The sequence below is a fragment of the Cynocephalus volans genome, chromosome 2 (assembly GCF_027409185.1).
Source record: "Cynocephalus volans isolate mCynVol1 chromosome 2, mCynVol1.pri, whole genome shotgun sequence".
In the NCBI taxonomy this organism is placed as follows: Eukaryota; Metazoa; Chordata; class Mammalia; order Dermoptera; family Cynocephalidae; genus Cynocephalus; species Cynocephalus volans.
In genome coordinates this window covers 33669014-33685683 of record NC_084461.1, presented here as the reverse complement: position 1 = coordinate 33685683, position 16670 = coordinate 33669014, and the positions used below count along the sequence as shown (strand labels likewise).

The following is a 16670-nucleotide window of genomic DNA, read 5'->3' as shown; positions in this document are numbered from 1 at the left end:
AGATGTATTGTTTTTGTGACCCAAATTCAGTGTATTAGCATCTACCTGCTTAGAGTTATGATAAAGTGAAGAAAAAAAATAGCCTGATAATTATGAGGTCTTTATATGTTTATAATCACCAAGGAAAAAGGTAAAAATGGTATAAAAGTTCTAACTAAGCTACAACAAGTACTTCAGTATACCTGAAGTATGAAATTTGGTATCTGTTTAGGCCTGTTTTCTTTAGTTTATGTTAATTGCTTCTGTAATTTGCCTCCTAACTGCTCTGCCTGTTTCTCCACTTCATTCTTACCGAAGCAGTCAGTCCCCCTCAGCTTGCCGTTTCTCCTTCTGCTACTCCTCCATAGCCTGCCCAGTTATGCTCATTCAGTTGTAGATACAACTATCTATTTCACCTGCAGAGGGTTTGGATATGAGTCTAGTAGCCAGGAATTAATTAAACATAGAATGCTAAAGAAAAGTACCCAAGTGTAAAAAATTTCTTATATATGGCAAACAAACATGCAAAGTTATATCTATTGGGGATCCATAAGGTGAACATGAATTGACAGTACAGTGTTGTTAAAAAATTACACTCATAAATGATTATGATTATAAATATAATCACATAGCTTAAGAGCCTAGAGGAAATGCCGCTGATAGAAACCCAGACATAATCAGGTCACTTAATGTGTGAGTTTGAAGTTTACTCAATATGTCAGAGATTCTCCTTGAGTCTTTTCTAGAATAAAACAGGGGATTAAATACATAAGTAACTGCCAAATATGTGGAGAATTTGAAATGGGTAGAGATAGCCAAAAGCAGTTTTTTTGAAAAAAATAAGGTTTGAGGTATGAGATGTAAAGAATAATATGTTGAGGGCTCTTATGCATTAAATGTATCACTGAGGTACAGAATAAGCAGTAGCAAGTGAATGTATTAATCTGGGCTATAATTTGGGTTTTTGAAATATCAGGGCTTATCACTGATGTGAGATTCTAGGAATATAATAATTATGTAATTTCTATTTTAGAGAGAATCAACTTTGTCACTATTTTCCGATAAATCAATTTGGAAAAGACAGACATATGTCAAAACCAAGTTATGCCCATAAGGGGAAACCTTTCAGACAACCTCAAGGCTCACCTCGGCCACGTGGTAAGACTTAAAGCTTTTTTATTTTGTGTGATTTGGACTTATTCTTTCTTGTCCCCAAAGTTGTGTTTTTATTAGTAAAAGCTATGAATCTTAGTAAAAAGGAGTTCTAATTTCAACAGAATACAAGGGATTGATAAAAGCTTAGCTGTGTTGGGATTTTGTTTTATTGCTTTGAAATAAGAAGGCTCTAGGAAGCTTTTTAAATTATGGCTGTTTTGTAATAGAATTTGAACAGTCAGTGAATTATATATAACTTATTTGGGAGTCTGTTTCTTTCATATGTCTGACTAAAGATGTAGCATTTGTATGAATCAAGTTTGATAGATTGTAGGATAGGTATATCACAGAAGAGGAATGCTGGGAAGCTCAGAGTGAAATGTCATTTTTTACCTTTTGAAGATGCTTTTCAACATTTGAAAATATATGTTTTATTGCTAGCCTTTAATTAGTTTTGCCATATTTGAGTTTTGATTACAAAAGTAAAACATAATTATTTGTAAAATAATTAAACATTAAAAATGTATAATAATAGCTAACATGTAGTATAAATGTATACAGCTAAAATTGTATAACAGCAACTAACTTATGTGCCAGGTTCTGTTTAAGCTGTTTGATTACAACCATCTGAGATAGATACTATTATGTTTCAATTTTAAAGATGAGGAAACCAAGGCAGAGAAAGCTTAAATAACTGGCCAAGATCAGACAGCTAAGAAGAGGTAGAGCCAGGATTTATTTATTTATATATCTATTTATTTAAATGAAACATAATTGATTGTACCTATCTGTGTAATACAGTGTAGAATATCAATACCTGTGCGCAGTATGTGGTTAGAGCTAAGATTTAATCCCAGTCTGGGTCTAGAGCCTACACACTTAGAACCTGTACTCCAGTATGCTGACTCAATTTAGGAAATTGAAATCCCTGTAAGATCTAATTGTTTAGATAAAACTCCTCATGGTTTCTTTAACTCTTACTAATTTACAAATTACAGTAAACTAAAATTTCAAAATAGTGAACCATGCTTTCTTTTCTTTTTCATTTTATTTTACACCTGATATATGAGTATTTGTTAAAATTAAAGAAACATTTAAAATTGGCAAGCTTTTAAAAAGCAGACCCATGGTTTTCTTACTGTCTGATGAAAAAGTCTTGGATTCTATGGAAATATGTCTTCCTCTTGTATCTGTCCAATTTCAGGCCTTTATTATCACCTTGCCCTTTGACTGTTGCTGTGGCCTCAGACCATCCTTCAATCCATCTCACTTTTGCTTGCTGGATTTTGCTTGGTGAGCTGCTCCTGCTACTGCTGGGCTCAGAAGCCCTCAGTGACTCACACCCATGCAGATAAGTCTGGACCCTCTGGACTTCAAGGCATCCTCTGTGTGTTTCTCTTTGCCTCCTTAGCCTCCTTACCTCATGTCATCTGTGCGGTGTGACAGCTCATTTCCCACCCACATGCCATGCTTTTGTGCTCCCATTCCTTAGTTGAAATTCTCCCTTATGCCTTGAACATCCCATTTCAGAATCTTTGAGGACATCTCTAATCTTAATTCTTTAGTTCTTCCAACCTGATATAATCAGTTTTAAATTATACATTTTCATTTCTAAATTGAGGCTAACACTTAACTTGCATGGTTGTTATGAAGATCAGAGGTAAATGATGGCTAAAATAATTATTTTTCTGCCCTCTGAACCCTTAATCACATGTTTAGGGCCCCTGTCAAAGCACTACAACAATGGGCTGAGCCCGTGGCGCACTCGGGAGAGTGCGGCGCTGGGAGTGCGGCAACGCTCCCGTCGCGGGTTCGGATCCTATAGAGGAATGGCCTGTGCACTCACTGGCTGAGTGCCGGTCACGAAAACGACAAAAAAAAAAAAAAAAAGCACTACAACAATAGGTCTTATAGTTACTTGCAAGCTTTTTATGCCTAATACTAGACTAAATTCTTTGAGCGCAGCAACACTCTCTTGTATTACCCCTCCCATTGAACAAATGAAATACGTGAATGGAAAATGAAATGGAAAAAAGGGCTATTTAGCTTTATTTGTAAACAAATTACTGTTCAAGGATATTAATAGGTGGGTGTTATAGTATTTATACCATGTCAGAGAACAACACCATATGTTTGGCTATTATCCTAGGTAATCTGTCACCTAGCTTCCCCAGATCTTTAAGGCAGAGATAAGAGAGGCAACTCGGGGGACTTGTGAACGCTCTGACTTCTCTGACACCTTCATTTGTAGGCTGTAGCTCCCATTGTTCTTGTGGCCTCTCCTGCACTCAAAACTCAACCATTTCACCTGGCTCTGTTCACCGGCTTTAGATCTGCCAATATTTGGGGGAAATGGTAGGGAAACTCAGGCATGACTGATCCCAGGCCATTTCCTGTAACCTGAGCTCACATGGGACAAGTTCAGTCATTGTATACATGGGGAGGTGAGCATTTGAAATTCACTGTAGTTCATTTGTAAAAGAAGTTATTCTGAAGGCTCTTGAGAGTTTGACCATATGTCTTTCTCTATCTTGTAAAGCAGTGTGCAGTCTCTGGCTAATTTCTTCAGCCCTGTTTGCAAACTGTTAGGAGTCCTTTTTTTTTTTTTTAAATCAGAAACAGTATAAAGGCTATATGATTAGTAACTGACAGGCATCATAGGCATAAAAAAGACAGGTTTTAGAATCATCTAGACTTAGGTCCATATCCCAGCTCTACTGTTTACTTGCTGCCTGCAGATGTGTTATTTATCTCAGAGAGTTGTTGGGGATTATAAGTAAAGCATTTTACATGACATAGACAGTAAATAGTTGTGTTAATCTTTGAGTTTAAGAAACCTTAATCATTCTCTTGATAAAATCTAACTTGGCATTTTATCTAGGTGTTCATTGGTGTTTATTTTTTTTATTTTTTATTTTTTATTTTTTTTTTATGGTTATACCTATGACTTTATTTATTTATTTTATTTTTTAAATTTTATTTTGTCGATATACATTGTGGCTGATTATTGCTCCCCATCTCCAAAACCTCCCTCCCTCCTGTCTCTCCCCTCCCCACCAACAATGTCCTTTGTTTGCTTGTCGTATCAACTTCAAGTAATTGTGGTTGTTATATCTTCTTCCCCCCCCCCCCCCCGGTTTTATTTGTGTGTGTGTGTGTGTGTGTGTGTGTGTGTGTGTGTGTGTGTGTGTGAATTTATATATTAATTTTTAGCTCCCACCAATAAGTGAGAACATGTGGTATTTCTCTTTCTGTGCCTGACTTGTTTCACTTAATATAATTCTCTCGAGGTCCATCCATGTGGTTGCAAATGGCAGTATTTCATTCGTTTTTTTTTTTTTTTTTTTTAATTTTATTTTGTCGATATACATTGTAGCTGATTATTGCTCCCCATCACCAAAACCTCCCTCCCCCACTCCCCCCAACAATGTCCTTTCTGTTTGCTTGTTGTATCAACTTCAAATAATTGTGGTTGTTATATCTTCTTCCCCCCACCCCCCGGTTTGTGTGTGTGTGTGTGTATGTGTGTGTGTGAATTTATATATTAATTTTTAGCTCCCTCCAATAAGTGAGAACATGTGCTATTTCTCTTTCTGTGCCTGACTTGTTTCACTTAATATAATTCTCTCAAGGTCCATCCATGTTGTTGCAAATGGCAGTATTTCATTCGTTTTTATAGCTGAGTAGTATTCCATTGTGTAGATGTACCACATTTTCCGTACCCACTCATCTGATGATGGGCATTTGGGCTGGTTCCAACTCTTGGCTATTGTAAAGAGTGCTGCGATGAACATTGGGGAACAGGTATACCTTCGACTTGATGATTTCCATTCCTCTGGGTATATTCCCAACAGTGGGATAGCTGGGTCGTATGGTAGATCTATCTGCAGTTGTTTGAGGAACCTCCATACCATTTTCCATAGAGGCTGCACCAATTTGCAGTCCCACCGACAATGTATGAGAGTTCCTTTTTCTCCGCAACCTCACCAGCATTTATCGTTCAGAGTCTTTTGGATTTTAGCCATCCTAACTGGGGTTAGATGGTATCTCAGTGTGGTTTTGATTTGCATTTCCCGGATGCTGAGTGATGTTGAGCATTTTTTCATATGTCTGTTGGCCATTTGTATATCTTCCTTAGAGAAATGCCTACTTAGCTCTTTTGCCCATTTTTTAATTGGGTTGCTTGTTTTCTTCTTGTAAAGTTGTTTGAGTTCCTTATATATTCTGGATATTAATCCTTTGTCAGATGTATATTTTGCAAATATTTTCTCCCACTCTGTTGGTTGTCTTTTAACTCTGTTAATTGTTTCTTTTGCTGTGCAGAAGCTTTTTAGTTTGATATAATCCCATTTGTTTATTTTTCCTTTGGTTGCCCGTGCTTTTGGGGTTGTATTCATGAAGTCTGTGTCCAGTCCTATTTCCTGAAGTGTTTCTCCTATGTTTTCTTTAAGAAGTTTTATTGTTTCAGGGTGTATATTTAAATCCTTAATCCATTTTGAGTTGATTTTAGTATACGGTGAGAGGTATGGATCTAGTTTCATTCTCCTGCATATGGATATCCAGTTATCCCAGCACCATTTGCTGAAGAGGCAGTCCCTTCCCCAGTGAATAGGCTTGGTGCCTTTGTCAAAGATCAGCTGGCAGTAAGTGTGTGGGTTGATTTCTGGATTCTCTATTCTATTCCATTGGTCAGTGTGTCTGTTTTTATGCCAGTACCATACTGTTTTGGTTATTATAGCTTTGTAGTATAGCTTAAAGTCAGGTAGTGTTATGCCTCCAGCTTTATTTTTTTTGCTCAGCATTGCTTTGGCTATGCGTGGTCTTTTATTATTCCATATAAATGTCTGGATAATTTTTTCCATTTCTGAGAAAAATGTCTTTGGAATTTTGATGGGGATTGCATTGAATTTGTATATCACTTTGGGTAGTATGGACATTTTCACTATGTTCATTCTTCCAATCCAAGAGCATGGGATATCTTTCCATCTTCTTGAATCCTCTCTAATTTCTCTCAGCAGTGGTTTGTAGTTCTCATTATAGAGATTTTTCACATCCTTGGTTAACTCAGTTCCTAAGTATTTTATTTTTTTGGTGTCTATTGTAAATGGGCAGGCTTTCTTGATTTCTCCTTCTGCATGTTCACTATTGGAGAAAAGAAATGCTACTGATTTTTGTGTGTTGATTTTGTATCCTGCTACTGTGCTGAAATCATTTATCAATTCCAAGAGTTTTTTTGTAGAGGTTTTAGGCTGTTCGATATATAGGATCATGTCATCTGCAAACAGGGACAGTTTGACTTCATCTTTTCCAATCTGGATGCCCTTTATGTCCTTCTCTTCTCTGATTGCTCTGGCTAGTACTTCCAACACTATGTTGAATAGGAGTGGTGAGAGTGGGCATCCTTGTCTAGTGCCTGTTCTTAAAAGAAAAGCTTTCAGCTTTTCCCCATTCAAGATGATATTGGCAGTGGGTTTGGCATATATGGCTTTAATTATGTTGAGATACTTTCCCTCTATACCTAACTTATAGAGGGTCTTTGTCATGAATGAGTGCTGAACTTTATCAAATGCTTTTTCAGCATCTATAGAGATGATCATATGGTCCTTGTGTTTGAGTTTATTAATATGGTGTATCACATTTATTGATTTGCGTATGTTGAACCAACCTTGCATCCCTGGGATGAATCCCACTTGATTGTGATGAATAATTTTTCGTATGTGTTGCTGTATTCTGTTTGCTAGTATTTTAGTGAGGATTTTTGCATCTATATTCATCAAGGATATCGGCCTGTAGTTTTCTTTTTTGGTTATATCTTTACCTGGTTTTGGTATCAGGATGATGTTTGCTCCATAGAATGAGTTTGGGGGATTTGCGTCCGTTTCAATCTTTTGGAATAGTTTGTAAAGAATCGGTGTCAATTCTTCTTTGAATGTTTGGTAAAATTCTGCTGTGAAACCATCTGGTCCTGGGCTTTTCTTTGTTGGGAGCCTTCTGATAACAGCTTCAATCTCCTTTATTGTTATTGGTCTGTTCAAATTTTCTACGTCTTCATGGTTCAGTTTTGGGAGCTTGTGTGTGTCCAGAAATTTATCCATTTCCTCCAGATTTTCAAATTTGTTGGCGTATAGTTGTTTATAGTAGTCTCGAATGATTCCTTGTATTTCAGATGAATCAGTTGTAATTTCGCCTTTTTCATTTCTAGTTTTTGTTATTTGAGTCTTCTCTCTTCTTTTTTTTGTTAGCCATGCTAATGGTTTGTCAATTTTATTTATCTTTTCAAAAAACCAACTTTTTGATTCATTGATCTTTTGTATTGTTTTTTGGTTTTCAATTTCATTCAGTTCTGCTCTGATCTTAATGATTTCTTTCCGTCTGCTAACTTTAGGTTTGGATTGTTCTTGTTTTTCTAGTTCTTTAAGGTGAAGTGTTAGGTTGTTCACTTGCCATCTTTCCATTCTTCTGAGGGGAGCATTTAATGCAATAAATTTCCCCCTTAATACTGCGTTTGCAGTATCCCACAGGTTTTGGTATGATGTATCATTGTTTTCATTAGTTTCAATAAATTTTTTGACTTCCTGCTTGATTTCTTCTTGGACCCATATGTCATTAAGTAGAATGCTGTTTAATTTCCATGTGTTTGTATAGTTTCCAGAGTTTCATTTGTTATTAATTTCTAGTTTTAATCCATTGTGGTCTGAGAAGATACATGGGATAATTCCAATTTTTTTGAATTTATTGAGACTTGATTTGTGACCTAATATGTGATCTCTCCTGGAGAATGATCCATGTGCTGATGAGTAGAATGAATATTCTGAGGTTGTTGGATGGAATGTTCTGTAGATATCTGCCAATTCCAATTGGTCTAGAGTCTTGTTTAGATCTTGTGTTTCTCTACTGATTCTTTGCCTAGATGATCTGTCCAATATTGACAGTGGGGTGTTCAGGCCCCCCACTATTATGGTATTAGTGTCTATTTCCTTCTTTAGGTCTAATAGAGTTTGTTTTATAAATCTGGCTGCTCCAACATTGGGTGTGTACATATTTATGATTGTTATGTCTTCTTGATGGATCAGTCCTTTTATCATTAAGTAGTGTCCCTCATTGTCTCTTTTTATGGTTTTTAGTTTAAAGTCTATTTTGTCAGATATAAGAATAGCTACTCCAGCTCATTTTTCTTTTCTGTTTGCATGGTAAATCTTTTTCCATCCTTTCACTCTTAGTCTATGTGAATCTTTATGGGTGAGGTGGGTCTCTTGAAGGCAGCATATAGTTGGGTCCTCCTTTTTGATCCATTCAGCCAGTCTGTGTCTTTTGATTGGGGAATTTAAGCCTTTTACATTAAGAGTTGTTATTGAAAGGTGTTGATTTATTCCTAGTATTTTATTGGTTGTTTGGTTGTCTTAGGTGTCTTTTGTTCCTTGCTTTCTGATTTACTGTTTGTTTTCTGTGTTTGTTGGTTCCTTTCGTTGTAGATAGTGTTTTTGTTTGCTTGTTTTCTCTTCATGAATGCCATTTTTATTATACTAGTGGGTATTGATTTTTCTTGGGTTTTTATGGCAGTGGTAGTTATTTTTCAGGAACCAAACCCAGTACTCCCTTGAGGATTTCTTGTAAGGGTGGTCGTGTGGTAGTGGACTCCCGCAGTTTTTGTTTGTCTGAGAAATATACTATTTGCCCTTCATTTCGGAAGGATAGCCTTGCAGGGTAGAGTATTCTTGGCTGGCAATCTCTGTCTTTTAGTATTTTGAATATATCATCGCATTCCTTTCTGGCTTTTAGGGTTTGTGATGAAAAGTCTGATGTTAGCTTGATTGGGGCTCCCTTATAGGCGATTTGATGCTTCTCTCTTGCAGCTTTTAAGATTCTCTCTTTGTCTCTGAGTTTTGCCAATTTGACTATAACATGTCTTGGAGAAGGCCTTTTTGGGTTGAATACGTTTGGAGATCATTGAGCTTCCTGGATCTGAAGATCTGTGATTTTTCCTATACCTGGGAAGTTTTCTGCCACTATTTTGTTGAATATGTTTTCAATGGAATCTCCATTTTCCTCCCCTTCTGGAATACCCATGACTCGGATATTTGAGCACTTAAGGTTGTCTGTTATCTCTCTCAGATTTTCTTCAATGTCCTTGATTCTTTTTTCTTTCTTTTTGTCTGCTTCTGTTATTTCAAACAGCCCATCTTCAAGTTCAGAGGTTCTCTCTTCAACTTCGACAAGCCTGCTGGTTAAACTCTCCGTTGTGTTTTTTATTTCACTGAATAACTTCTTCAGTTCAGCAAGTTCTGCTACATTTTTTTTCAGGACATTGATTTCCTTGTATATTTCGTCTTTCAGATCCTGTATACTTTTCCTCATTTCATCATGATGTCTAGCTGAGTTTTCTTGTATCTCATTCAGTTTCCTTAGAATTATCACTCGAAATTCCTTGTCAGTCATTTCGAGGGCTTCTTGTTGTATAGGATCTAGAGTTTGAGATTTATTAACTTTTGGTGGTGTACTTTCTTGATTTTTTGTATTTCTGGTATCTTTTTTTTGGTGTTTATTCATTGTGGCAGGGGGTTTCACAGTCCACAGGTTTGACACTATTGACTGACTAAGATGTTGCTGTGGTTGCCAATTTCATATGGCTACCTCCGTGACTGCTCAGTTGTCCTCTAGTGGCTGTGTGTATGGTTGCCTCGGGTCTTGGGCTTCTCCGGGCAGCCTCCTTTCTGGTCAGCTTGGACTCTGCTGGGCTGGTGGATCACGTACCACAGGGTGTGTGATCTCTGTTGAGCTTTCACTTCCTTTCCAGGACTTCTCCCTGTTCCGTGTGCTCTGGCCCAGGCTGTTGGATCGTGCAGTGGCGACCCCACCGGGTGTGTGGTTTCTGTCGAGTGTCCGCCTCTCTGGCCGCACGTCTCCCCACTCTGTGCGCACTGTGCTGGGTTGGGTCGTGTCTTCTGCTACCCTCGTCTATCAGCTGGGCCTTCAAGACCCTGCTCGGCACCGCCTCGCCCAGGAAGTCTACCAGGTTTCTGGTAGGCACAGATGACCGGTCGCTCTGGGTGCCTTTGTAGCACTGTGTAGATCTTTCTTGGGACTTGTTCACCTTTGTATCCCCGCGGCATGGACCGAATCTAGCGTCCACCTGCAGCCAGCTCTCTGGCAGGTTCAAGCAGACCTGGGAACTCTCCTACCACACTATTCCCAACCAGAAATCGGTGAGGCTTTTTTCCGAACTGGTGGCCGCAGAGATGGTATCTGGCTCCCAGTAACAGGAAGTTTACCGGGGGCCGGAGTCCAGGGTGTGGTGGAGTGACAGTCGGCCCCGCCCGTACTTCCTTGCCCTCCTGACACTGGCCGGGGACGCCCCACACCACCAGCCCCGCCAGAGAACCACGGAGGGAGTGGGAGGGGAGGCTGGCCCGCAGGCTCCGGAATGCCCCGCGCCAGGCCAAGCAAGTGGGAAGGCTCAGTGAGGGGCCGAGCCGGGTGGAGCTGCCAGCACCTGGGAAAATGGAGGCAGCCCCGGGGCGGTGAGTGAACCGGTGATGCAGGCGGAAGCCGGGTGGGCGTCAGCCCCCCGAGCAGTGCTGGGCCAGGGGTCACTCACAGGGCTGTGCCAGGTCGGGCGCTCACTCTCTGCCTCTGGTTTGTCGCCTTCCCCGTTCTCGGCCGCTGCCGCCTCAGGCTGTTCAGTCGGTCCCACGGCGCAGCTTGGGCGCTCCCAGGAATCTTCTTTTATGCCGGCCTGAAACCTCGAATCCTGAATAGGGCTGCTGGCCGCCTTCAGCGCGGCCCCGGCCTCCGGGATCCTGGCTGCATCCACAGCAGCCCTGGCGCCGTGTTCCCTGTTTAGAGACTTGCTTTTGCAGCTAAGAAACAGTTCTTTTCCTGCTCCACACTTCAAAGCTGTTGCCTGTAAATGAGGCAGCCTCTCCTGCCGGGGGCAAAGTGGCGGTCATCCCCCACGACCGGCCACCAGCAGCGGTCCTCCCTTAAGAGATGGCAAGACGAAGGTCCAGAAGTTTCCCGGCTGCCTGAGGCCCAGTGGCTGCCTTTTCCACCTCAGCTACTCTGCGCCAACCGCCGCAGCCACTGCCATCTTGAAACCCTACCTTCATTGGTGTTTATAACAAGGCTTATGTTCCTGGCTTTTTAAAGTTGCCAGAGATGTTGTCAAAATACATTTGACATTTGAAAGGGGCCCATGAATGTGCTCAAAGGATACCAAGTCTCAAAGTAGAGTTTTTCCTTCCTTTGTCTGCACTTCATTTTGCTTTCTTGGTTCAAATGAACCACCATTTTGGGGCCCTTACTATGAGCAATGCTTGGAGAACGGATTCAGAGCTGGGAAGGTTTCTGTCCTCAAAGAACTTACAATACGATATGTGAAAAATCATGGATACATAGGGAAGGTTAAAAAAGTTTGTATGTTTGTATAGGAACTGTCACTTTTACCATGCAGAAAAAAGCTCGTGGAGCCAAAGCAGCAGTAAGAAAGCCCGTGCAGCTCCAGTTACTTTCCAAAAAAGTAAGGGATAAAAAAATAAAAGTTACTAGATTTGATATTAAATTTTAAAAAATTGTAAATCATTGAAATTTCAGATATGGATTTTAGGGTGAAGGGTATGGCTGTGTGGTGCAGTGATTCAGAGAAGAGGGTTTAGAGTTTGTTTGTAATCCTAGTTCACCACTTACTCTATAACCTCGGACAAAGTTCTAACCCATTTATGTAAGCCTCAATTTTCTCACCTACAAAATATGGATTATAATAAGATGTATATAACAATTCTGGTACATACTATACCCACCATACAACTGAGAAAACTGAGGTTTAGAGAAGTTAAGTGACCTGCTCAGATCTCCTTAGAGCAATGAAAATATTTGCAAACAGTTATAGTGTACTTACTCTATGCCGAGCATTGGTTAACATTTTATGTGCATTATCTCACTTAATCCACACATTAATCCAGTGAGGTCTGTGGAGTTATCCCCATTTAAAGGAAAGAACTAAATTTGGTAGGGATAATGATGAAGAGAAAACACTGATTCATATGTAGTATAAAAATGATGAGAAATATGAAATAATTATAGTCTAGTTTTGCCATTCTGCCTATCTCTCCACTGCCACCTACTTTCTTTGCAGATCCATCTTTCATCTTACCACATCTCTCTTCAGCTATGTCTAATCTATTTAACTCATCTGTCATGTATTTAATGTCAATGGCTATATTTTCTAGAAGTTCTATTTGGTTCTTTTTTTATTCTTTCTCCCATGCATGCATTCAAACCCAATATTCTAATTACTAGGATCAATTTGAATCCTAGAAGCATTATTTTCTGTGCTTTTATTTTATAATTACAAGCTAGTTTTTTTCTTTCTTTCAAAGTCTCTCCTTTAATCTTTTGTAAAATATTTTCTAGTTTACAGTACTCAATAGTCTTTTCTTTTCTAAGCAAATACCTAGCAATGTCTAGTTCAGTAGATAAAATGCCCCAAAATACAATGTTGTCCCTAAAAACAGTTGAAATTATCTGTACATTTGTATTGTATTGTTCATGAAAGCTCCAGAAATCCAGGGTTTTGCATTCTTGATCTAGCATGAGGCCTTGCCCAGAGAAAGCCCTAAGTATTTGTTTCATTGTTCAGTAGTAGCCCTGCTTCGAGAGTAAGAAATTGGGTATTACTTCAGGTTTGTAGCTTGAGTGCCTGGCTAGACTATGGCTCACTCACTGAGAAACGTAGGGCAAGAGGAGGAGCAGGATTTTCTTTTGGGAGTAGTGAAGGTAATGGGTTTAGTTTTTATCATTCAGTTTCTGATTTCTCAGGCTATACTCTATAGACACAGTTTGGCAATATGTTGTAAAGAAACCAAATGGCAGTATAGCCTGTCCTACAGAGAAAGGGTGCTTCCTGTCTGAGAAAAGCTGAGCTCTTGACAGCCTGGTATATACTGTGGGGTTTCTTCTTGATATTTCACTTACCTTTCACTTTAGAAAGCTTTTATTGTGGTAGAAACAGACTAGCAGCCTAGCTTGAAAAGCCTTAAACATGCTCAGTGTTACAGAATTTTTCTTATATTGTTTTTTTATATCAAGATTGGATTTCCCAAATAAATCCTAGAGAAATGCATTATGGTCTGAAGAGAAGGAAATTACAGAGCCATCCCTGGGTAGAGCAAGGTGAGAGAAAGCCAGTAATAGCCTCTCATGGTTTGTAGATACACCATAGGTGAAGATTTATCCTAAAATGCGGGATTGTTTAATTTCAACAGACTTGGTGATGATTTGCTTTTGTCATTCTTTCTAGATAGCAGTAATTATGTTAATATGCCAAGACAAGAGTGTTGACGTCCAGATACCAAATTATTGTAGCAGAGATGGGGATGGGATTAGTTGGTGTTCACAGCCTTTGCTGAATGCTCGAAGAACAGTTTCAGCACCCCACCTCAGTTCATTTCCTTCTACTTTGAAGAGACAGCCAACCCTTGTGGTCATATTATTAACCGCTTGTTGGTTTCTCTTTGTCTCACTTTTTCTGTGTTTTACCACAGTGTTTCTTAATGTACTCATTCCCATTGTCTGCTTATAGACTTTTTTCTTTCATAAAGTTTCCCAAAATTTGTTCCTTAGTAATATTTACTGAAATAGTTATTTTAACATGGAACTTTCAGAGGCATCTCAAAATTCTCAGTGATGTCTTTAAATAGGAAAAAAGTCAAACCTTTTTCAGTGAGAGAGATCACAGCTCTCACATTGAATGTTAAAATGGCAAACACAGGTGCTACCAAATAATGTTCACTTTGTTTCTCTTTCAGACCCTTGGGGCTAGTCAAAAGAAAAATCCCTAAGCCCTCTTATACCACTATCCCCCTTCATTTGGTGCTAATCCAGGAAGAAGCTTTTGGAAAGCTGCTGCCTTGGGGATCCAAATAAGTAGACCTATTCATTTCTCACTTATAGACCCTCTGAGCACTATTCTCCTTTCACCCAAAAGAACAGAAAGTTAATACATCAGCACGGATTCTGGGGGTAGACCATCTCCATCATCTTGGGCAAATTATATAACTTCTCTAAGCCTCACTTCCCGCATTTGCAGAATGGGGATAACACTTTCCCTATAATGTTGTCATGAAGGGCGTTCATTCAGCAACCATCCGTCGAGCTGCTACTACATAACAGGCACTTTCAGTCATGAACAACACAACAGCACACAAGTAAGGGAGAATGAGGCTGGTCAGGTGGAGCTACGTTAGCTAGAGCGGTTAAAGGTCTCTTTGAGAAGGCGATGTTGGAGTGAAGACCTTGAATGATGAAAGGAGAAGGCAGAACTAACAGGTGGAAAGAACAGCAAGTAGTTCGAAGCCCTGATACAGAAACAAACTTGGTATGACAAAAAGATGAGTGTGGAAAAGTGGCCAGAGATATGGTTAGAGAGAGAGTTAGATACTGTGGCTAAGGCAAGGAGTTTGGATTTTACTCTGTATCCAATGAGACTCCATTGGAGGGAATTAAGTAGGGAAATAATATAACTTATGTTTTAAAACTTACGGGAGAAAAAGAACAGAAGAACGCAAACAAGTAGAAATTTATTGGATGATGGTTATAACAGTGGAAATGGGGAAAGTCATTAGATTCAGGATGTACAAGGGTACTTTAGAAAGTTCGTGGAGCGACAGAATTAATAGATAATATGAATCTTTCCATGAACTATTTGAAGTACCCTCATACTTTAAAGATAGACCGAATTAGGGACTTGATGATGGACTGGGTGTAAGAAAGAAGGATGTGTAAGAAATGAAGGATGAAGAACAACTGGATTTTAACCTGAGCATTTCCTGGGATGGGGAAATTTTTATTCCTAAGAGTAAAAATTAATAGTTTGTTTTTGGACGTGTTAAGGTTCAGATGTTTATTGCATATCCAAGTGGCGATTCAAGAAGGCAGTTAGTTCTATGAAGCTAAAGGTACAGGTTTGAGAGAGTTATCTGTATGTAGATGATATTTAAAGCCATGGAACTAGATGAGGTCAGCTAGATGAGAGTAGATGTTTAAGATGACCCAAAGACCAAACCTGGAGCACTCTGGTAAATTCAAGGGACTGAATGTAGATAAGGTGCTTAGCCCATAGTAAATGCCAAAATGTGGGCTGTTATTGTTTTGGGGGGCTTATTTCTTGGAGGTATCAGTTTCAAGTGCATAAGGTTGGTAGAGCTATAAAAGGCCAAGTGGGACCAAACTTCAGCAATCTCTTACCTCTTTTTCCCTCTTCAGGGAGCCGCATGACCACTTGTCAGGGACCAATCTTAACCCATGTCTTGGGTGTTTCTTCAGGAGGTCACCTTGGTGAGGGGTATAATGTGCTGTAACATTGGCTTTGGGACATTGTATTAGGTGGGCAAGCTCCTCTAGGGCCTTGTGCAGAGAAGCCTTATTGGTTGATGAGTTTGCTAAGCTGCCTTTGTGCACTTAGCTGGGATGAAAGATTCATTTTGACAAATACTTATATATACAGTAAGGAGGAGAGGGCCACAATGTGTTGTCACCTCACTTTCCCTGGTACCTGTTCCCAAAGGCAGATTGTAGGCATGAAGCCTGGGTGAAGATGCTTGAAACATTGCTCCCAGGAAGCTTCTATAAGACTTCCCATAAAGGGCAGGTAAGTAAGGCCCAGCTCTCCAAGCTCATGTAACTTTGAAGTCAAGACTTCTCTACAGTTCCGTTATATCTGTGGCCTCTCATCCCTAGACTCTCTTGTCCTAGAGATTAGTTACCCTTACTTTTCAAATCAAGAAAGGTGGTAGAATTCAGTTTCCATCTCACATACTGACAGGACAGGAATTGGTAGAGTTCTAAAGTGAACAATATCTTGACCTTATGTTTCAAATATTAGGTAAAATATGACTGCCTTGACTTTGACAAAAAAAGTCTCAATAAGTTAATGAATGAGTGAATCAGTTCTAATGTATGCTTTGTTCTTTTCTCTTGAAAGGCTCTAATGCTCCATGTCGTAATCCACAGCATACAAAAAAGCATGGAAGTGCTGGGCTTGCACCTCCAACCAAGCAGGTGTGTATAGAGTACGAGACAGAGGAGACTGTGGTGAGTCCCTGGCCGTTACCTTCAGAAATCCGTAAGATTCTTCATAAGAGTCACAGTTCCCTTCTACAAGTAAGCATTGTTCCAGATTCATTTTGTCTAGTGATTGCTGTGTGTTCATCAGTGTTTTTGTTTGTTTTTGTGGGATGTAGAAATACTGAAATACTGTTAGGTCAGTTTATAACATCTGCCCTTTTGGTTTAGTACTCCAACATTTATCTTTCAGAATCTCCCTAACTTCGTGTTTTCCTTATAACGCAAAAGCAATAAAAATGTAAGAACAGATAATTTGTACCACAGGTATCAAAATCCATTCTGTCCACTCTTCAGGTCTGGTGCTAGCATCTAGTTGGGTCAGATGGTGTTCATTCAGTGCGTTATCAGTCACATGTGCTGGGTAACCACAGCCATGGTTCCCTTCAGCCCTTTGATGGATGGGTGACTATGGAGCC

At 39.5% G+C, this 16670-nt stretch overlaps 1 protein-coding gene across 1 annotated transcript in view; it reads left to right on the top strand.

Moving 5' to 3' along the window:
* The window catches only part of CPLANE1 (ciliogenesis and planar polarity effector complex subunit 1), a 117015-nt gene that overhangs the window by 99775 nt on the left and 570 nt on the right, over positions 1-16670 (top strand). Inside the window, 4 exon segments of the mRNA XM_063086134.1 lie at positions 1013-1137; positions 11562-11627; positions 11630-11650; positions 16112-16290. Coding sequence (XP_062942204.1) covers positions 1013-1137; positions 11562-11627; positions 11630-11650; positions 16112-16290 — 391 coding nt within the window.